At 44.9% G+C, this 23129-nt stretch overlaps 1 protein-coding gene across 6 annotated transcripts; it reads right to left on the reverse strand.

The window, feature by feature from the left end:
• Window positions 1–5349: 5349 nt before the first annotated feature.
• Window positions 5350–23129, reverse strand: LOC101596333 (zinc finger protein 445-like). Of its 6 annotated transcripts, none has more exons than XM_045136684.1 (7): window positions 23070–23129; window positions 17618–18176; window positions 11645–11813; window positions 11216–11310; window positions 10856–10982; window positions 9904–10014; window positions 5350–8960 (listed from the first exon to the last, which is right to left on the reverse strand). In XM_045136684.1, the coding sequence occupies exons 2-7, from the start codon at window positions 18044–18046 to the stop codon at window positions 6784–6786; spliced, it is 3108 nt and encodes a 1035-aa protein (XP_044992619.1). In that variant the 5' UTR covers window positions 18047–18176; window positions 23070–23129; the 3' UTR covers window positions 5350–6783. The 6 variants fall into 6 exon arrangements, with proteins under 6 accessions (XP_044992619.1, XP_044992620.1, XP_044992622.1 ...); XM_045136685.1 differs by having other exon boundaries at window positions 23077–23128; XM_045136687.1 differs by having other exon boundaries at window positions 23073–23104.

A 23129-nucleotide genomic window follows, 5' to 3' on the forward strand; every position in this document is an offset into this window, starting at 1 on the left:
GGATGTAATAGCTGTGAGCAGCTTCATCGCCAGCAAGCAAGCACATCTGGTGCTGGGGTTGGTCCCTATCACGAGGATCCTGCGTTTGTTTTTCTTTAGACTTAGGTTCTAAGGATTGTCGATTCTTTATGGCTTCAGGACTGCTAACCTAGGAGGGGCTTGCCATAGATTGGCATCCTTTCCGAGTTATATTTCTTGACAGAAAAGCTTTCTGTATTCACTGACGCAATTGCAGGGGAGGGGTAGATTCCGGGAAATTTCCTTTTTTTTTTTTTTTAATCGATTAACTTTCTTTAGTAAGATTATGATTACTAGGAGTCATCGCCACACCACCAGTTTTTGGTTTTTCGAGGTAGGGTCTTGCTCTAACCCAGGCTGACCTGGAATTCATTCAGTAGTCTCAGGGTGGCCTCAAACTCATGGCGATCCTCCTACTTGTGCCTTCCAAGTGCTGGGATTAAAGGTATGCGCTACCACACCCGGCAATGAGAGGCAAACAGAAGTCTATTTACACCAAGTAGAGCTCAGGATGCAGACCAAAGTAAATACTGTAGCAAAATTCAATCTTGGTGAAGTTTATTTGGATTACTTATAGAGCACAGCAGAGCATGGGAGACTTACAGGCAGTTGTCATCCTTGTCTCACCCCATCCTGGATGGCAACCTCATGACGCTGCATCATTAAGTCCCCCTTCCAATTAACCTTCTAATCTGGTATAATGCAGCATTTCCCCAAATCACTTGCAGCTAGAGGAAAGGCAGGAGAGAATAGTTTGAACCTTGTCTTGCGACCTGTCCTTCCTCCTACTCCTAAAAGGACTAATAGCTCCATTGACAGGGCACTGGATTATTTGCTCCAAAGCTGCCACGGCCGCCCAAGCCAATGCATTCTCTACTCCAAAAATGGCATTCTGTTATGACTGGGAATGACAATGAAGTTTGAAACTGTTAGCAGCCACACCTCAAAACTTGAGAACTCTGTGACAGCTTTCTTGACCCTAAGATGGAAGCTACTCTGGCAATTGGATATCCCAAGACATCCTGACATTCTTTCTGCCTCTCAGATACCCCCAGTCAATATTTCCACATTCTTTTAAGTAATTGGTATAGTTTCTGACTCCTGGCTAGGAGTTAGCTGACAAAAAAAGAAAAGTTGCTATTCTTAACAATTATTAACTTAAAAGATGTTGCAGGTTTTTTTTTTGTTTTTTTTTTTCTGTTGAGGTAGGGTCTCACTCTAGCCCAGGTAAATATGGAAATCGGGGTGTATTCATTTTTCTCAACTCTCACTGGGCTTGAATGCCAGAAACTCTGGTTACTAATTCCCTAAACCAGTGGCTGTCTTGCATCTGTTGTCTTAGAAGCTGCAAAGAATCCACAGGTGCAAAGTAGAACAAGCGGGGAAAGCTTTAATCATAGAAAGTAAAAGCAACTGGAAGGAGCCCCAAACTGGAGCCCACTTAGTGATTGGGACCAAGGGCTCTTACACCTGAGGGATGTCAACTATGCGGCAGTATGCATGGGAGTTCCAACTCCAGTGATAGCGATTAGGCACCAAATCAGGGTGGACTGGATTGGTTATTGTGGATGTGTATAGGGGTTATTGGTTTAAAAAAGTAACAAGAGGGCTGGAGATGCTTTCGTAGTTAAGGTGCTTGCCTGCAAAGCCGAAGGACCCATGTTAGACTCTCCAGGTCCCACACAAGCCACACGCACAAGGTGATGCAAGCGTGCAGTGTCGCACTTGTGCACAAGATGGCTCGTGTCTGGAGTTCGACTGCAGTGGCTGAAGACCCTGGCGCACCAATTCTCTCTCATAAACAACAAAAAAAGGAATAAGGACAATAAGAGAATTTGGTGAGTCAGGCCTTTGTAAAATTCAGTCCGTAAGTTCTCTAGCACAGGCTGGCCTCAAACTCACGATCCTCCTACCTCAGCCTCTCAAGTGCTGGGTTAAAGGCATGCACCACCATGAATGGCTTTTTTTTCCCCCCAGTTTTTCAAAGTAGGGTCTCTCATTAGCCCAGGCTGACCTGGAATAGTTTCCTGACGGCCTTGAACTCACAGCCTCCTACCTCTGCCTTCCAAGTGCTGGGATTAAAGGCATGCACCACCATGCCCAGCAGTCCTCAGGTTCTCTACTCTGGACTTGTCAGTGGTAGCTTTTTGGGGCCTATAATCCTGACTGACCTCCTACAATATGGGGACTAATTTACTAATTCCTATCAATATAGTAGTTGGCATGTAAACATTTACTCACTTTTATTCATCCATCTACAGATGGCTAACATCTCTGTTCTCAGAATTTCATTTCCTCACCAGAACTCAGTCTATAGCTTGACTTTTTTTTTTCCTCAGCAAAGGGGAAGAAATAGTGATGTGTAATTTCTATAAACTGTGTGTCTTGAGGATCATGTAAAAATACACATAGAACACCCCTTTTAAGAAAAATACTTGCAGGATGAGAAAGAATGTGAATGAGTGCACTAGTGTCTCTTGCCACTCCAAACTTCAGGCACATACACCATTTGTGCATCTGGCTTTATGCGGGTGGCTGGGGAGTTGAAGCAGGCCTAGAAGGCTTTGCAAGTGCCCCATCTTCCCAGCCCACGCTTTTGTTTTTGTTTTTCATGGTAGGGTTTCACCCTAGCCCAGGCTGACCTGGAATTCACTACGTAGTTTCAGGGTGGCCTTGAACTCAAAATAATTCTCCTACCTCTGCCTCCCCAGTGCTGGGATTAAAGAGCATGTGCCACCATGCCCAGCACTTGGTTTTGTTTTTTAAAGTGGCCCAGAGTTGTTTAACCATTCTTTCACCAACAGCCAGTAGTGCTGCTCCTGATTTTGGCTGTTCTTCCCCTGCCAAAGACACTAAAGCTTGAAGAGATCCGGTCTCATTAAGTAACTGCTAGCAAAGAGGTGGCTGAGCTGGGATTTCTATATAATCATGGTATCAGAGCCCATGCTTAAATATTTTTTTATTTTAACATATTTTAAGTAAGCCCACATTATTCTACTAGATCTTAACTTTCTGATGGATCTGCATCAATTTTTAGAAAAATACAAGTGTAGCCCCGTGTACCCTCCTGATTATACCAGCAATTTCTGCCCTGGGAAGGCAAAGCAGCAGTAAGACATCTTCCAAATTCATAAATGTACATATAATTTCAATCAACAGAAGTATACAATATATACATAAACACATACATATACATGCTAGACACTCTTCTAAGCACTACCCATGCATTTCATTAACTGTCCCCATCCCTTATTCCTCCTCACCCTGTGAGGCTGTACTACCATCCTATTTACAGAAACAGTGAAACAAAAATCAATGGAAGTGATGTGCTCATAAATATGCTTAAAGTCACCTAAGAAATACATCTGTCTCCCGAGTGCTGAGATTAAAGGCATGTACCGCCATGCCTGGCTTCCACCTTAAGTTTTAAAAAATATTTTTATTTACAAGGAGGGGGGAGAGGGAGAGAGAATGGGCATCCCAAGGCCACTGCAAACCAACACCAGATGCATGTGTTTCTTTGTTCATCTGGCTTTATGTGGGGTATTGGGGTTCAAACTCAGGTCATTTAAGTGTTAGGCTATGCAGGTGAGTGCGTTAATGGCTGAGCCACCTCCTCAGCCCCCTCTACCTTACTTTTGGAGGCAGTATCTTCTCATTGAACCTGGAGCTTCACTGCCACACAGCCAGCTCCAGGAACCCTGACTCCACAGCACTGGCATTACAAGGCATACACCACTAAACCTAGTGTTTATGTGGGTGCTGGGGAACCAAACTCAGTCCTTATGTTTGCATGGTAAGCACTTTACCCACTGATAACCTCTTGGCCCCATTTTCACTTTCTGAATAAAACAACCCATTGTTGCCTATTCTGTTGATAGCATGAAGGTTTCTAGTCCCACAATCTAGTGTTACAACAAACTCATAGTTATCTTCCTTCACAATGAGTTCTTCTAGGATTGACCCAGAACTGCTGATGACACAACTTCGCAAGACTGCAAATTGCTTGGCACTGTAGATGTCATATGTCCACTCACAAGGGAGTGTAAATCACAATTGTTCCACATATTTACCTATACTTATGTTTCAAAAAAACTTGACTACCTGTGTATGAGATTAGCCATTATTTTCTGCATTTCATGTGGTTTCTTCTCTGTGCACATTTTTGCCTCATCTGACAGTCTGGGACTGACCACACTGACTGGGTGACTAAATCAATCTGCTGTCTACTCTTCTGTGACAGCCCAAGCCCATCTGGTTACCCACATGCCCAACTTGAGATCCTCCAAAGCAGCAGAGAGGTGGAATGGGCTGAAAGAAGCATGTGTGTTTTCCAGGCCACATTTGGGTACAAGACTAGACCTGGTGGCAAAGATAAGCAGAAGCTGTCAACTGGAGCCCTATTACAGACACAACTGGGCCCCCAACCAGAAACCAGTAGCTATGAATTTGTGTATAGCTTCTACTTAACATTTTACTCAAAGGCTACTACAAAAAACTACCTCCACCATGACATAGCTAAACTAGATTCCTTCAGAAGCAATTTTATGTAAAATCTCTGCAAACATAAGCACGCACCCAAACCTGTCATGTTTGGTGTGCCTCAGGAGAGATGGGGTCAGAGGAGCAGATTTAAGGACAAGGCTAAGACTAGGCCAGCCCTTAAAGAGGGAAGACCTGGGCCAGTATAGGGAGAGAGGGAGTGCTCTGGACCAAGGGAGACAGCACAAGACAGGACAGACTCAGGAGCATAGTTCTGGGATGGGCAAGGAAGTCAAATCTGACATCAATCACACCCAAATGTTACAATGTTTAGCAGTTAGTTCCAAATAGCCAGGCTTTTAAACACCATTTCTACAATGATACACATAAGGTAATATGAAAACTCAGCTAACTGAACAGACTGTGCAGTACAATCCCAATATTTACAGCTATAGTATTAAAGACTGGTTTTGATGTTGCGACTATTCTAAGTTTTAGCTTTATTTTTTTTTGGGGGGGTTATCGAGGTAGGGTCTCACTCTAGCCCAAGCTGACCTGAAACTCACTATGTAGTCTCAGGGTGGCCTCAAATTCACAATGATCCTCCTACCTCTGCCTCCAAAGTGCTAGGATTAAAGGCGTGTACCAACATGCCCAGTGGATTTTTTTTTTTTTTTTTTTTTTTTGAGTAGGGTCTAGCTCCAGCCCAGGCTGACCTGGACTTCACTATTTAGTTTCAGGCTGGCCTCGAACTCACAGCGATTCTCCTACCTCACCCTCCCACCTCACCCTCCCAAGTGCTAGGATTAAAGATGTGTACCACCATGCTGGCAGAGAGAGAGAGAATGAGAATGGACACACCAGGGCCACTTCCCACTGCAGATGAACTCCAGACACATGCATCACTTTGTACATCTGGATCTACTTGAGTAGTGGAGAATCAAACCTGGGTTGTTAGGCTTTGCAGGCAACCACTTACCTACTGGGCCATCACTCCAGACTGAAAATTATTTTTAAATTTTTTTAAAGTTTTGATTGATTTGCATGTGTGTGCATGTGTGTTTCTACCAGAGTCTCTTGCCACTGCAAACACATGCTTGCCTGGCTTTATGCAGGTGGCTGAAAGATGAACCAAGATGGTAAGATTTGCAAACAAGCAATTTTAACCATGGAAATATCTCCCTAGCCTTTGGTTGGAATGTTTTTAAAAAGTATTTCTCATTCCACAAAAACATTAGAGAGCTTATGGGACAAAATCTTCAGAGGTACCAGGTGGCACAAGAAGTGGGGGAACAGAACTATGAACAGAAAAGGAATCATTTCAGGTCTGTAAAGGAATTCTGTAAGGGTTCTATTCCCCTAACTCACCTCCGGCACACCTGCTTCCACTTATAGCTGGCTCATTCCACTTGGCATTGGGAACTCTGTTATCCTCTCAGAATGCCAGCCAGAGCAGAGCCCTTCTGCACTGCTGGGAACACTCTAGAGATCCACATTCTACTCTGGTTTGTGTCCTCAACACCTATCACTGTCCAGAATAATTTCTCATTTGTTATTTGTAAAGAACCAACATAGCAGGATTTTTGTCTGCTGCAGTCACAGCTATCTCTGACTCATATAGATGCCGGCCGTGGGGGAGGTGCTCAGGTGTCTCTACTGAACTGACAACTGGTTAAAAATCAAGTAATGCAGCTCAGTAACCTTCCCTCACACTTGTAGCTGAGACAACTTTAGGCCTCCAGCTTTTATACAAAAGAGAGCTGCAATGCTGAAGCCTCAACCATAGTTATCCAGGAGATATCTGGGAGGACTGTTGTTGTTCTTGATGGAGTTGCTTTTAAAGGTAAGAAAATACCCATTGTCACTGGGTGTGGTGGTGCACGCCTTTAGTCCCAGCACACAGGAGGAAGAGGTAGGAGGATCGCGGTGAGTTTGTGGCCATTCTGAGTCTACTGAGTGAATTCCAGGTCAGCCTGGGATAGAGCAAGAACCTACCTTGAAAAACCACACACACACACACACACACACACACACACACACACACACACGCACACACACAGTCATGGGCCAAAGAACCTAGAGAGAAATGTTGGCGACAACTGGCACCTTCTCTGCAGACACCACTGATGTCCCATCCAGAGAGCAATGACCTAGCTGACAAGGCCAGGGCTACCATGTAAAGGATGACTGCTAAGGGAATGAACTTGCAGAAGGGCCTCAGAGAACATGGTGCTCCCCTTCTCCATTCCTAACCCAACTGACATCAGAAGCTCTAAGCTTATCTTAAAAGTGGATTTTCATGTGCCGAGCTAAATTGGAGGCCCACCCATAGGCTTTCCCGCATACCCTACATTTGAAGGGTCTGTCCATAGTGTGAAATCTATTGTGGGTAATGAGTTGCGAATGCTTCCTATAACTTTTCCCACAAAGGCTACATTTGTAGCACTTTTTCTTAGAGCGTACATTCTGGAGTCCTGTGAACATAGAGCGCTGGCCTGAAGGCACCTCACAGATTTCAAGGGACTTCCCTACAATTGGTTTTAATTCTTGAACATTCAAGATTGAATCCCGGGAGGAAGATAAGCCAGGAAGACTGAATTTAGGCTGCATCATCTTGGTATGTTTTCTCTGATGAACAGACAGGTCACGTATCTGAACAAAATCTTCACCACACCAATGACATTTAAAAGATCTCTCTAAAGTATGTACTCTCTGGTGATTAACAAGACGATAATTTCTATCGAAAGATTTTCCACATACATTGCACTTAAAGCGCTTCTCACCACTGTGTATTCCCATGTGATCTAATAGACTTCGTTTACGTGTAAAGGTTTTCCCACACTCTTCACACCAAAAAGGCTTATCCTTAGTGAGGATTTTTGACTCTGGATTTGGAGTCTCTTCACTTTTGCAATACTCATATTGCTGCTGCAAAGATTTCTTACAATGATGGCGCCAAGAGTGCAGCCGCTGGTGTCGGTAGAGATTAGAACTCCATCGAAAAACTTTCCCACACTCCCAGCACTTAAAGGGCTTTTCTCTAGTGTGAACTCTTTGATGCATGAGAAGGAGTGAGTGGTTACGGAAGGCTTTGCCACACTGGCTGCATATGAGAGGACCCTTTGTAGTGTCACTGTTTTGAGGAACTTGGAGCACGGTGTCTTGACTGAAAGATGGGCCATTCTCAGGTTTTCTTTTAATGGCATGCTTCTTCTTATGAACAATAAAGGCTGACCTGTAGGTAAATCTTTTCCCACACTCACTACACCAGTACGGTTTCTCGCCTGTGTGAATTCTCTGGTGTTCAATGAGGGTTTTCTTATAAGCAAAAGTTTTCCCACACTGATGACACTGAAGAGTTTTCCGTACAGAAGAGACAACCTGGGGCTGACTGCGCTTCTTTTTCCTGAAGTTGTCTGGACATCTGTCTTCTTCACGAAACTCTCCCGTCTTGTGCAGCTTCACATGGCGATTAAAGTTTGACTTCCACCGAAATGTTTTCCTACACTTGGTGCATTTATAAGGTTTCTCCTGTGTGTGGATCCTTTGATGTTCAAGAACATAGGATTTACAGTGGAAGGATTTCCTACACTGGCTGCAATCAAAGAGCTTCTGCTCGTTCTGCTCCTCCAAATGATGATCAAGCACTGAGCTGTGAGTGAGAGATTCTTCATACTGATTTGATTCAATTTTCTGTCCAGCATGGGTTTCCTGGTGCAGGCGGTAGGCTGATAGACGCTGAAAAGCTTTCTCACATAAACTGCATTTATAAGGTTTCACTCCAGTGTGAATTTTCTCATGTCGCAAACAGTTTGAGTTCCATTTGAAGGCTTTCTGACACACCTTACATTTAAATGGCCTCTCCTGAGTATGAATCCTCTGATGATAGGCAAGATGGGAACTCTTACTGAAGGTCCTTCCACAGTCACGACAACAGTACTTCCCCACAGGATGAAAATTCTGTTCCTGTTGGTGATGCGAATTGAGGATGAAGCCCTTTCCACAAGTGTCCTTTTCACTCCCTCTCAAGCCGGTATGAATTCTCTGATGTATTCCAAGCCCTTCGACTGTGTGTGGGGGCCCTTTCCCAGACTTCTTGTGGTCATAATGGTGTGAACTTTTTCTGAAGTGTCTGCCACAGCCATGTTTAAGGGATTGCTTTTTCATGGAAACTCTCACATACGTACCATGTTTTAGATCAACAATATTACTTCTTCCTGTCACTTCAGGTTCTTTTTCTGTCATGTCATTGAAATCAATCTCTTCTTTCTTAACTCTCACTTCTCTCGGGCTGCCACAGTGCTTCTGTAGACTACTGTTTGGTCCAAAAGATGTTCTGAGCCTGGTTCCCTCATAAACACATGTTGCAGGACATACAGGTGGCACAGTGAAGGTTTCTGTACATTTCAAAGGGTTTTGTTCTAAGATGACCTTGCTTGTCCAAATCTGGGGCTCACCTCCTGACAGAAATCAAAAGAAAAGAAGGCTGGAGAGATGGCTTAGCAGACAAAGCACTGGCCTGCAAAGCCAAAGGACCCAGGTTCCATACCCCAGGACTCATGTCAACAAGATGCACAATGTAGCGCATGCATCTGAAGTTTGTTTGCAGTGGCTGGGAGCCCTGGCACATTCTCTTTCTCTCTCTCTCTCTCTCTCTCTACTTACTTCTCCTGTCTCTCTCAAGTAAATAAATACAAATAAAAAACAAAACAAAAGAAAGGTACTCTTTTCCACACTTGGAACTTGACAAAGCAACTAGGAGCTGTAAAGAGCTTTAACCCTTAGTAGCAAGAATATTAGTGCTAAACAAACCCTTCACCCAAGTCTAGGACAATGCAAACTGTGAAAGAGAATTCAAACAGGGAGGTCCGTGCAAGAAGGGCACAGCTGACAGTGACACAGAAATCATATCCAGCAGGACCATAAAGAGGGTTGAGGAGATAAGCACTAATATCAAAGTAGGAGAAGCAGCACTGTACAAAGGGCCACAAACACCAAGAGGTGGGGCTCTAAGAAGGGCCTGGCTGAAAGCACTGGACAGCAAGGCTATCACAGAAGGAAGAATAAACTCTGAAGATGAACAGTAGAGACATGCAGGCTCCTAAGAGCAGGATGGGGGAAGCAGCACAGGAGAGTCAGGGAGGTGCAGATGCTCCAAAAGTGGAAAAGAGGACCAAGAATGCCCTGTGATGAACAAGTATTGTGATGAGGGCTGCTGGGGGACAGACAGGGTTGGAAAAAAAGGCCTGTCATAGACCAGTCAGGAAGAACAGCCACAGGAAACCAATAACCCTAAGCAATGCCTAGCAAAAAAGGAGTTAAGTCCCAAGGGATATAGCTGGACACATGAAAGGGAAAAGTAGATGCAGGAGGAGCAGGGCCTGGAGGGGGTCTGGAAATCACCTGCAGGGATAGTCCACAGATCACTGCTAGGCTGAACTGCATGGACAGTCTGGACCCATGGCTCCCTTGCTTCCAGCCAGGAGATCACAGCAGGTTTGGAAGATGGTCCCACTGCAGGAAAGAAGGGAAGCAAGATGAACATGAGCTACACAGAACTGTTCTCTAGCTTCTTCAGTCACCAGGTCTGCTAGGGAGGAGGGAAGGCCAGGAAGAAAGGTGTAAAAAACTTAGCAAGGAGGCGCAGAGCGCCAAAGAGGTCCACAGCACCATTTTTTTCTTTTCTCTTTTCCTTTGTTTTCTTCTTTTTTCTTTTCTTCTCTCTCTCTCAAGGTAGGGTCTCACTCTAGCCCAGACTAACCTGGAATTCTTAGGCCTCAAATTGACAGTGATCCTTCTATCACTCTCCCAAGTGCTGGAATTAAAGGTGTGTGCCACCACACCCAGCCTAACAATCCATTTTTTTAAAGAGGGATAGTAAAGTATGGTAGTTGGAATCAGAAGTCCCCTATAACCTCATGTGTTTTCAATGCTTGGACCCATGTTGGTGGAATTTGCTGGAGGAGGTATGTGTCTGGAGGTGGCGGACTTAGATGTATTATAGCCCAGTCTCCACCTTGCCAGAGCTTAGTTCACTCTTGCTGCTGTCTGCCAGGTGCTGAGAGAAGAAGTGATGCCCAGTCTCTGTTCTACAGTCCTTTATGTCATCATCATGTTTCCCATGGTTGCTATAAACGGAAATCAATCCTGTCCTTCCATAAGCTGCTTCTGGTGGGGGGTAGGGGAGGGAGGAAGGGAGAGGAGGGTTAGTGTGTGTTTTACATAAATGTAACTACAATATGGGTAACTGGTTAAGTGAGCTGGTGAGTAGTTACGGAGCTGAGATCCAAGCCTTCACATCACAATGAAAACCAAGAAAGCAGAAGAAAGGTAACTAGGTATGGTGCTGACTTACTCAGAGAAGCTATGTGCCCATAACTTTCCAGCATCACATCCCGGTATAGGTTGCGCTGAACTGAGTCCAAGAAGACCCACTCATCCTGAGAGAAGGTCACCTCCACATCCTTGAAAGTCAAAGCTTCCTAAAACAAGCATACAACAACAACAGGAGAAATTCAGAATGGCAAGGCACAGAGTAAGCTCTTTATTAATGTAGCAAAATAAAAGGCATTATCAGCAGAGCTCTGGGTTTAAGCAGGATATTTGGTCTGTAGAAATGAGGGAAATGATCAAGAGACCCATGATAAGGGGCTAACTATCTACTGGTCCCAGTGCTGAGACTTCTTTGAGACGGTCTGAAGACCTTGGGACTCACCTGGGGCTGGGCTGTCAAGGACCTGGCAGAGGTAACTTGCTCGTCTGTGCTCCCCTCTCTCTGCAAAGGGCAAGGCATCTGGGCGGCAAAAGGATCTGAAGGATAACAAAGAGCCGTGAGAGAGCTACTCAGCTCTGGACACCCGAGAAGCCCTCTCTCCCCACTCCTAGATGACTCCTGGACTGACAAGCAGGTAGATTGCTATTCAACACCCATAGGATGTGTCTTCAGTGTCTGCTGTGAGCCAGGAAGGGAGGAGTACAAGTGCAGTGGAAAGAGAAACTAAGAGTCACAGAGGGGCTCAACAGAACACAGGGCTAAGGACAAGATTCTTGTGACAGAATACGGGTTGACAAGACAGCATAGGAAATACTTAAGGTGTGTGGTGTGACATAAGTCTAAGGTCGCAGAGAGCCAGGAAGTCATTACCGGATTGCCCAGCCAGGAAGTCATACACTCCTACTGCATGGGGAGGTTCCAGGTGGCCCCCAAGAGCAGAGCCACTCTTGAGAGGCGAAGAAGAGGGCCATATCTGTGCAGACTGCAAGGCTCCTGTCCCCATCCAATGCACATCTAGGCTCTGAGCAAGGAGTGGATCCTGGAGAGAAAAAAATGTTATGAGAGGATTCCCATAGGAATCAGAAATCCAACTCAGAGAAAAGGCCCCATGGCCAATCTGTAAAGGACAGGAGCTGATTTATGGGCTACCAGGCCTTTGATTACCTCCTTCATTGCCATCCCTAGTCCTTGGGCTAGGGAGCGCCCAGGTGGAAACAAATTCCTATTTGTTTCCTAAACACTTCCTATTCCTAACATAAGGATATCCTTGGCAAATAGTAACAACACAGTCCTTAGGTGCCATAGTCATGTCTCCCCCAGCCCTGACTTATAGCTCTGAACTGAGAAGGAACTAATGCCTAAAAGTTAAATGGATAATGGTTCACAAGAGAGATACATTGAAGTATCCCCTACTGTGATTACTGCTCTCAGCACTGACCTGCAGAGTGACTTCAGATGAGGTCAGCTCTCAGACTGTAATCCTGAATGAAACAACATGACTAGAGAGTAATGTGAATCATGAGGTTCATTCAAGAAACCATGATGAGCTGGGCATGGTGGTGCACACCTTTAATCCCAGCACACGGGAGGCAGAGGTAAAAGGATCCCTGTGAGTTCAAAGCCACCCTGAGACTTCACAGTGAATTCCACGTCAGCCTAAGCTAGAGTGAGACTCTACCTTGGGGGAAAAAAAAGTGATGAAAAAGTCTCATGCATTGCTCATTCATGAAAAGAGCAGGCAACAAGGCTTTATCCTTGGACCTCTAGCAGCTCTAATCTGAGGTAAGGCTGTCTTTGACACAGAAATGAGAACTGGACAGGCTAGAGAGTTGGTTTGGTGTTAAAGGCACTGTACTACAAAGACAAAGGACCCAGTTTCAAGTCTCCTGTACCAACGTAAAGCCAGACGTACAAGGTGGCGCATCTGTCTGGAGTTCTTCTGCTGTGGCTAGATGCCCTAGCGTACCCATTCATTCTCTCTCTCTTAAATAAACAAATAAATAATACTAACAAAAAAAAGGAAATGGCTGGGTGTGGTAGTGCACACCTTTAATCCCAGCACTCAGAAGGCAGAGGTAGGAGGATTGATGTGAGTTCAAGGCCAGCCTGAGACTACATAGTAAATAGTAAATTCCAGCTCAGCCTGGGCCAGAGTGAGACCCTACCTTGACAAACCAAAAAAAAAAAAAAAAAAAAAAAACAAACTTGGGTCTTTTTCTGACCCTGTACCCAAGAAATTCTTATAGCCAAGAAATACTGATAAGAGACAAATCTTAACCTGAAGCCATTGAATACCTGTTACAGTCAGCTTAGCTTAGCAATGTTGGACAAACATCCAACCAAAATCTGCTTGTGGGTTATAGATTTGAAGGGCAGCTAGCGCCATGTCAGGGGAAAATGCAGCATGAGGAAAGGCTGGACATCAATTACCTCCTGGCCAACATCAAGTTAACAACAGTAGCAGGAGAGTGTAGCAAACACTGGTAAGGAAAAGCTGGCTATAATAATCATTAGCCCACCCCCAACCACACACCTCCAACATGTCTGCAATTCCCAAATTGTTATCAGCTGGGGATCAAGCATCCAGAACACAAAAGTTCATGGGGGAATCAAATCATCACAATACCTGACAGATTTAGACTAAAGAGGATGAACTGACCACGGTCATCATTTCCCATTTCTTGACAAGTCCTGACAAGATAGAAATAATTAAGAATACAAAGTACAACTAAGCGAGGACAGCCAGGCCTTGCTTTTCCACATTGTGGTCAGTTTAATGAGCCGTAAGAAGATTCTATTGAGCTGCAGAGAACCTACCAACTGAGGTTTGATTCCCCAGTACCCACATACAGCCAGGTACACAAAGTGGAGCATGCATATGGAGTTCATTTACAGTGTTTATAGGTATGTTCTCTCTCTCTGTGCTATAAATAAATATAAAATATTTAAAAGGGGGCTGGTAAAATGGCTTAGTGGTTAAAGCATTTGCCTGCAAAGCCTAAGGACTCTGGTTTGATTCCCAAAGTCCCATGTAAGCCAGATGCACAAGTGAGCGCATCCATCTGGAGTTCATTTGCAGTAGCTAAAAGCAATGGCATGCCCATTCTCTCTTTCTATCTGCCTCTCTCTCTCTCAAATAAATATTTAAAAAGATGATACTATGGTTTCACATGCACCTTAAAGAACTTCTGGCTGGGTGTGGCAGCACACACTTTTAATCCCAGCACTTGGGAGGATGAGATAGGATTGGTATGAGTTCTAGGCCAGTCTAAGACTACACAGTGAATTTTAGGTCAGCTTGGCCTAGAGCTAGACCCTACCTCAAAACATTAAAACAAACAACAACAAAAACAACCAATCAACCAAACAAGAAAAAGAAAACACCTTTGCTTTTATTTTCATTTCTCTATTTATTAGAGAGAGAAAAAAAGAAAGGGAACACTAGAGCCTCAAGCATTGAAAATGAACTCCAGGGCTGGAGAGATGGCTTAGCGGTTAAGCGCTTGCCTGTGAAGCCTAAGGAACCCGGTTCGAGGCTCGGTTCCCCAGGTCCCACATTAGCCAGATGCACAAGGGGGCACACGCGTCTGGAGTTCGTTTGCAGAGGCTGGAAGCCCTGGCGCGCCCATCCTCTCTCCCTCTATCTGTCTTTCTCCCTGTGTCTGTCACTCTCAGATAAATAAATAAAAAAATGAACAAAAAAAAAAACCAAGCTGGGACGCCTGGTCAAGGACATGAAGATCAAGTCCCTGGAAGAGATCTATCTGTTGTCCCTGCCCACCAAGGAGTCTGAGATTATTGACTTATTCTTGGGCGTGCCCCTTACGGATGAAATTTTGAAGATCATGCCAGTGCAAAAGCAGACTTGTGCTGATCAGTGGACCAGGTTCAAGGCTTTTGTTGCCATTGGGGACTACAATGGTCATGTCAGCCTGGTTGTCAAGTGCTCTAAGGAAGTAGCCACTGCCATCCGAGGGGCCATCATCTTGACCAAGCTCTCCATTGTGCCTATTCAGAGAGGATACTGGGGGAACAAGATTGGCAAGCCCCACACAGTCCCCTGTAAAGTCACAGGCCTCTGTGGTTCTGTGCTGGTGCACCTTATCCCTGCCCCAGGGGCACTGGCATTGTCTCTGCCCCCGAGCCCAAGAAGCTGCTGCTGATGGCTGGTATTAATGACTGCTACACTTCAGCCAGGGGCTGCACTGCCACCCTGGGCAACTTTGCTAAGGCCACTTTTGACACCATCTCTAAGACCTACAGCTACCTGACCCCCCACCTCTGGAAAGAGACTGTGTTCACCAAGTCTCCCTACCAGGAATTCAATGACCATCTTGTGAAAACCCACACCAGAGTCTCAGTGCAGAGGACCCAGGCTCCAGCTGTGGCTACCACATAAGGATTTTATACAGAAAAAGTAAATAAAAGTGGATTAAGCCTGTTTAAAAACAAACAAACAAACAAAAAACTAATCCTGAGTTGGACATGGTGGTGCATGCCTTTAATCTCAGCACTTGGGAGGCAGAGGTAAGAGGATCTTTGTGAGTTCAAGGCCACCCTGAGACTCCATAGTGAATTCCAGGTGAGCCTGGGCTAGAGTGAGATCCTACCTCAAAAAGACAAAAACAAAACAAACAAACAAAAACCCTAAAAACCAAAAGACCCAATCCTTCAGATTTTTTTTGTTTTGTTCTGTTTTTCGAGGTAGGGTCTCACTTTAGCCCAGGCTCACCTGGAATTCACTATGGAGTTTCAGCGTGGCCTCGAACTCATGGTAATCCTCCTACCTCTGCCTCCCAAGTGCTGGGATCAAAGGGGTGCACCACCACACCTGGCTTTCCTTCAGAGTTTTAAAAATAATATTTCAAGCTGGAAAAAAATATATGTGTATATATAATTTATTTGTTTGTTTGTTTTGGATGTAGAGTCTCATCCTAGCCTAGGCTGACCTGGAACTCATTCTGTAGTCCCAGGCTGTCCTCAAACTCACAGCAATTCTCCTATCTGCCTCCTAAGTGCTGGGACTTAAGGCATGTGATAAAATGCCTGGCATATATATATACATTTTTTTTTTTTTTTGAAATAGGGTCTTGCTTGAGCCCAGGCTGACATTGAATTAAATATGTAGTCTCAGAGTGGCCTTGAACTCATGACAATCCTTCTTCCTCTGCTTTCTAAATGCTGGGATTAAAGGCATGTGCCACCATGCTCATTTCAATTATTTATTTATTTGACAGAGAAAAAGGGAGAGAGGGACAGAATGGGTATGCCAGGGCCTCCAGCCACTGCAAACAAACTCTAGACACATGAGCCCCCTTGTACATCTGGCTTATGTGGCTTATGTGGGTCCTGCAGTGTTGAACCAGGATCCTTTGGCTTTGCAGGCAAATGCCTTAACTGCTAAGCCATCTCTCCAGCCTAAGAATATCAATATTTTTAAGTTTAAATTTTTTTAAAAAAAATGTCAAATTTGGGGCTGGAGAGATGGCTTAGAAGTTCAGGTGCTTGCCAGCAAAGCCAAAGGAGCCAGGTTTGATTCTCCAGGAGCCACATAAGCGAGATACACAAAGTGGCACATAGTTCTGGAGTTTGTTTGCAGCAGCTAGGGGTGCTGGTGCATCCATATTCTCTCTCTCTCCCTCTCTGCCTCTTTCTCTCTCTCTCAAATAAATTTAAAACAATGTTAAAGTTATTTCAAAAATATTAGCAACTTTTTTGCTTGTTTGTTTTTCAAGGTAGGGTCTCACTCTAGGTTAGGCTTACCTGGAATTCACTGTGTAGTCTCAGGGTGGCCTCAAACTCACGGCGATCCTTCTACCTCTGCCTCCTGAGTACCATGGTGGCGTGTGCCACCATGCCAGGCTATTAGCAACTTTTTATGCATGAATTATTTATGTAAAACACCTCGTTTTACATAAATAAAATTTGTAAGAAGGCTTAAAATGATAAATGATATTTTTCTTTTTCTCCTTCAAGGTAGGGTTTTATTCTATCCCATGCTAACCTGGAATTTACTACATAGTCTTAAGGTAGCCTCAAACTCATGCTGGGTGATCCTCCTACCTCTGCCTCCCAAGTGCTGAGATTAAAGGGGGTGCACTACCACACCTGGCATAAATGATATTTTTCAGTGAATTAAAACTACACAGAAGGGACAAGCTAAGCATCAGTTGATCAGGAAAAATACAGGAAATGATCTACCATTATTCCCGTCTAGCCTAGGACTTTCAGGTCTGCTTCGCAGCATCAGTACCAGGGTCAAGGCCACTCACAGGATGTAAGCCAGCGTTCCAAACATTTACTAAACAAACTCCCATAGATAGATCATTTCTGCAGTTCCTTCTTAATCAATAACCCCACCAAAGGTATAGTGAGATGGCCAAAGACACTGTGGTTATAGAATGAAGCATAAAACTGAGGTCCAGTTTCCAGCCCAAGGATGGCCCCCAGTGCTTTGTGTCTACTCTACCTACCCACACCACACACACACACAGAGTGACTCAGAAAGTATGTGAGAAGGCAGAAACATAGCACATGCAGCCTATTCTTTTATGTTCCCCCATTCAGAAGCAACAAGTCTTGACCCTACCACTTTTATATGGCTATGGCCAGTCTCAAACCAAATCAGGCAATATGTGGAGACAGATTTTCTATATACTGATCTTCCTAGGTAAAGTGGGAGGGACTCTTTGCTAAAGGGTCCATAACTCAGGGTCCAGTTCTTAGCTGCCAAGTCATCATGAGAATGACAAGGAGAGGTTTTCCCCCACATTCCTCAAGCTCATAGTTCAGAGGGCCACCCATCCATGCCCAGCCTGGCAGAACTCACTGGGCTCCACTTACCTTCTGTGGTGTCCCATCAAGGTCCCTCTGTAGCTCCTCCAGCAGGGCCACAGCCTCCTCACCACTCTCAGGGTGATGGAGCTGCACCCAGGTCCGCAGTTCCCCGGGCAGGATGCTCAGGAACTGCTCCAGCACCAGCAGCTCCAGGATCTGCTCCTTGGAGAGAACATCAGGCCTCATCCACCAGCGGCAGAGTTCCCGGAGGCGGTTCAGAGTTTCTAGGGGCCCAGAAGACTCATGGTAGCGAAGCTGTCTGAAGAGCTGGCGGAACAGCTCTTGGCCAGGGCGGTTGAGTGTCTGTGGCCTAGCAGTGCACAATGAAGTAGAGCTATCATCCTCCTCTTCTTTCTTCACAGTGCGAAGACGCCTTCGCTCCCTTGAAGCCTGGGCCTGAGCTGGTCTGACAGTATGCCACCTGCCTGGAGGCATCACTCCTGTTTAGTGTCCACCCTACCAAATGCAAAAGAAGCTGACTGCCTTCACTGAGTCACTTCTGAGTTCTTGCAAGCATCTTCTCAAGACCACAGTGTGCAAACTATTGCTGGGTCACTGCAAGTCACTGGAAAGGGAATGAGACAACATTTCTGTTCAGGAGGAGATAGATGAGAAAACAATGTCCATCCCATATGATACAGCTAGATCATTCAAATGTGAGATGAGGGCACAAGTGTAGATGAGCACTTCACATGTAAGACTTGCCAGTATGGAATAGATTATAGTCAGACCAAGACCTAATGAGCTACGCTGAGAAAATATCTCTGAGGCTGGAGAGATGGCTTAGCTGTTAAGGCACTTGCCTGCAAAGCCAAAGGAACTAGATTTGATTACCCATGATCCATGTCAGTCAGATGCACAAGGTGGCACACGTGTCTAGAGTTCGTTTGCAGTGGCTGGAGGCCCTGGTATACCCAGGCTGTCTTTTTCTATCTGCCTCCCCTCAAATAAATTAACACAATATTTTTTTTAAGAAAGTATCACCAAACACAGTAAAACATGTCAAGAAAAAAAAAAAGAAGCAAACAAAAAATAAGTGGTTGATGAAAAATTTCGAAAAAGAATAAAAGGGGGCAGGAGAGATGGCTTACCAGTTAAGGAGCTTGCCTGAGCAACCTAAGGACCCAGATTTGACTTCCCTAGGTCCCATTTAAGCCAGATGGATATGACGGTGCCTGTGTGAATTCATTTGCAGTGGCCACAGGCCCTGGTATGCCCATTCTCTCTCTCTCTCAAATATATAAATGAACAAAATATTAAAAAAAAAAAAGAAGAAATGGGGCTGAAGAGATGGCTTAGCACTTGCTTGAGAAGCTTGGTGCCGCATGTTCAATTCCCAGTATCCATATAAAGTCAGATGCACAAAGTATTGTATGTATCTGGAGTTCCTCTACAGCATTAAATGGCCCTGGTGTACTCATTCATTCATTCTTCCTCTCTCCTTGTAAATAGATAAAAATATTCAGTATAAGTGCAAAAAAAAAAAAAAAAAAAAAAAAAAAAAAGCCTGGACTGGTGGGACACACCTTTAATCCCAGCACTCAGGAGATAGGTACGAGGATCACTGTGAGTTGGAGACTACACTGAAACTACATAGTGAATTCCAGGTCAGCATGGGCTACAGCAAGAATCTACCTCTAAAAAACAAAAATAAATACATAAAAGAATAAATGGAGAGATACACCATATTCGTATATTTGGAGACTTATGATTAGCTGTCAGCTCTACCCTACCTAATATACAGATGATGTAGTGCAATTCCTATGAAAATCTCAAGAAGGAGGGAATTACCATAGGATTTTTTTTATAATCATGGAAAATGTTAATAAAAATAAAAAAATTTAAATAAAAAAGAAAATCTCAAAAAGATGGAGGGGAGAAGAGCCTGAGATGTGACTTAGTGGTAGAGCAATTACCTAGCAAGTCCAATGCCCTGGGTTCAATATCTAGTACCACAAAAGAAAAAAAGAGTAGGAGGGATATATACACAAACATGTATGTATGTATGTATGTATGTATGTATGTATGTATGTATGTTATGTATGTATAGTGTAAACCTAATTGTACAATTTATGTGGAAAGGCACAAGAATAAGAAGAGCCAGGGCTGGAGAGATGGCTTTGTGGTTAAGACGCTTGCTTGCAAACCTGACTGCCCAGGTTTGAATCCCCAATACCCACATAAAATCACATGCATAAAGTGGCACATGTGCCTGGAGTTTGTTTGCAGTGTCAAGAGGATCTGGTGTGTCCAGTCTCATTCTCTCTCTCTTCCTGCTTACAAATAGTAAACAAAGAAGCAAAAAGAAAAGAAAAGAAAAAAAGCCAGGCATGGTGGTTCCGGCCTTTAATCCCAGTACTTGGGAGGTAGAAGTAGGAGGATTGTGGTGAGTTTAAGGTCACCCTGAGAATACATAAAGAAAGTCAGCCTGGGATAGAGGGAGACCCTACCTTCAAAAACAAAAAAGAAAGGAAAGGGGTGGCTAAATCTTCCTCACAAAGTCTTCCAATGTGCAATGTAACAGGAAATAAGGGCTAGGAACCCAGAACCCAGTAGTCATTGCTGTAGGCAAGATCCACCAATGGATGCTAAGTAGGAGGAGAAAGTTGAGGAGAAACAGCATTTGAAAGCAAAGTTTCAAATGTCTTCCCCCAGGCTATACTGATTACAAAGGGAAAACAGGGTGTGAAAAGTTACAATGGTGAAACTTGACAAACATCAGTAATTAGATACTTCAACCTTGCCTTAAAAGAAACCTACCTGAGGGCCTCCCTTCAACTGGAATCAGGAACAGCTTTCCTTGCCTTACTTTCTGACAGTTGCTGCCTGCCACAGGGGTAGAACAATGTATGCACTTGTCAACAGTCCATGTTGACATGCCCATCCTGCTGTGCCCTCTTTCCTAACAAGTTGTCTCATAATCACTCTTATGGGAGTAGGACAGCAACTGGCTCCAGGGGCATGGAGGAACTATGCCCACAACAGCCAAAGCTCTGGTCAAAAGATAGTCCAACTGCTGGTTGTGCTAAGGAGAGAAGTCTCCCTCTACCAGTTTTATACTGTTTTAATGTGATAATAATGAATACACTGTCCAACAAGTGATAACTTGTGTTGGCTCTGCTTCACCTAATTCTTCTAAATCTTTACATCTTTGCTCTTTCATTAATCACAGACTTGAAACCAACCCTCAAAATATGCTCTGGAGCACCCTCCTATAAGAGGGCAACATGGTAAACACGTCCTAAGGTAAAAAAGTTACCTTATGTACAGAAAGAATCTCCTCTGCTATGTACCCCAAGCATCTCTTCTGTGGTTCTATAAAGCACAGAGGATGAGCTTGGGATGCAGTGTTTGGAGCTCCCGGGCCTGCTGGTCCCTGGATCACAGTCAGGTGCTAGCCTGGATACTACCTAAAGAAGGGCGTGTGTGCTGTCTTCAGGGACACTGTTGCGTGTATATCAACATATCTCAGAAAGTAGAGACCTGGGCTCAGGTACCACTCTAGAAGGTCAAATGGTTGCACGACCAGTCTGTCTTCCAGGGTTTGTCCATTCAAATTTTTAGTCCAATCAAAAATTGGGGCTGAAATGTTAATAAAAATTAAAATAAATAAATAAATAAATAAAAATTGGGGCTGGAGAGATTGCTTAGTGGTACAGCAACTGCCTGCAAAGCCAAAGGACCCAGGTTGATTCCCCAGGACCCATGTAAGCCAGATATACAAGGCGGTGCATCCATCTGGAGTTGGTTTGCAGCAGCTGAAGGCCCTAGCACAACCATTCTCTATCTGCCCCTCTCTCTCGTTCTCATAAATTAACTATGTATATGTATATAAAATTTTTTTTTCAAGGTAGGGTCTCGCTCTAGCCCAGGCTGTCCTGGAATTCACTATGTACTCTCAGGCTGGCCTTGAACTCACAGTGATCCTCCTACCTCTGCCTCCCCAGTGCTGGGATTAAAGGGGTGCACCACTACAGCCAGCTAATATATATATTTTTAGAAGCTGGGTGTGGTGGCACACGGTTTTAATAAAGAAAACTTAGCTTCCCACCATCTGCTGACTGCTCCCCATTCTGGACCCCCTTACTTTTATTTTTATTATTATTTTTTGGTCCTTTTAACCTAAGGTGTCTCAGATTTAATCACAAAATAGAGGCCTTCAAACTTCAGATGGTGGTCCAGATGGAACAGACTATGTGAATTCCCTCAAGTTTCTACAGCAGTACTTTGGACTTTCAGGCACCCCTTAGGTCCTGTAAGTACTCCCTGATCCACTAGACCCTCTCGAGAGAGAGAGAGCTCCTTCCCTGTCCTGTCAACCTGAAGAAGCTAGAGCTGTCTTCACCCTTTTCCTGAGGCAGAAGTCTGACATTTCCTGGGAGGGGTGAAATGAGAGGAGTCAGGGGACTTTTGACACAGTCTATTTATACAACAACCACAAAAACTATGACAGAAGAAATCTGACATAGAAAGCAGACCCAGTCGATCCTCTGAAACACAGTTTCTACTGTGTAAACCTTTACCATGGAGCCAGCATGAATGTCCTCCCAATCTTCGCAGTTGCTCCCTGCATGTATGTTATCTGGTTAGTGCAGCCACAGACAAACTCCCCCAACTTCCGCAATTTTCTGCATGTACTCTCCAGTCATAAAGCCCAGAAACTTAACCCATCAACAGCACAAAGAACTCACCGTGATGACAAACTGCCTGCCATACTGTCTACAAAACCTGTGAACTATCAGAGCTCAGGACTCAGGCTCTGAAAGCTATCCCCCTGAATCCATTTTGACATGAATAAATGTTCTGATTCTCCACTCAATCTTCAATTCTTTCTTCCTTTTTTTTTTTTTTTTCCAAGGTAAGGTCTCGCTCTAGCCCAGGCTGACCTGGAATTCACTATGTAGTCTCAGGCTAGCCTCGAACTCACGGCGATCCTCCTACCTCTGCCTCCCAAGTGCTGGGATTTAAAGTCTGCGCCACCACACTCAGCTTCTGAAAAAAAAAATTTTTTTCTTAAAAATATGGAAGAATTAGAGAAGGAGGAGGCCGACAGAAATTAAATACCCGTGCGCCAAAAGCCTACCGCCACTGCAAACTAACTCCACAGGCACACGCCACTTTGTGCACCCTGTGTCCCGAGGAATCGAACCCGGGCTGGCAGGCTTTGCACCAGCACTTGCAACCGCTGAGCCATCTGTCCAGACCCTGGGGCGTCCGATTCCTGGTTCGCTCGCGGAAACGAAACCATCGCCCACTCCAGACTTTGCCACTGGGCAGGTGGACTTGCCCAGCAGGAACCAGGGCGACTTCCACGCCTGGTGGACGAGGCCACACGCACAGCCTGCGCCCACATTCCCGCCCCAGGCCCGCGCTTCCCGGCGCCCCGGCCACGGCCTCGAGACCCCGCTCGCCCGCTGCCCCAGCGCGCTCCACAGTCCCGCGTTTCCAGGCCGCTCACCACCTACTCGCGTAGCCGTCCCTCACAGTTCCTCCCGCCGCGCCCACTGCGACGCCGACC

This window comes from Jaculus jaculus, chromosome 17 (genome assembly GCF_020740685.1).
Source record: "Jaculus jaculus isolate mJacJac1 chromosome 17, mJacJac1.mat.Y.cur, whole genome shotgun sequence".
Taxonomy (NCBI): domain Eukaryota; kingdom Metazoa; phylum Chordata; class Mammalia; order Rodentia; family Dipodidae; genus Jaculus; species Jaculus jaculus.

Bases quoted from the DNA above. Each gene is read 5' to 3' on its own strand.
- LOC101596333 (XM_045136684.1), bottom strand. From the start codon at position 18,046: ATGCCTCCAGGCAGGTGGCATACTGTCAGACCAGCTCAGGCCCAGGCT. The intron at 10,983-11,215 runs GTGAGTCCCAAG...TGCTTGTTTTAG, and splicing joins CCTTGACAGCCCAGCCCCAG to GAAGCTTTGACTTTCAAGGA. The intron at 8,961-9,903 runs GTGATTTCCAGA...GATTTCTGTCAG, and splicing joins TCTGTGGACTATCCCTGCAG to GAGGTGAGCCCCAGATTTGG.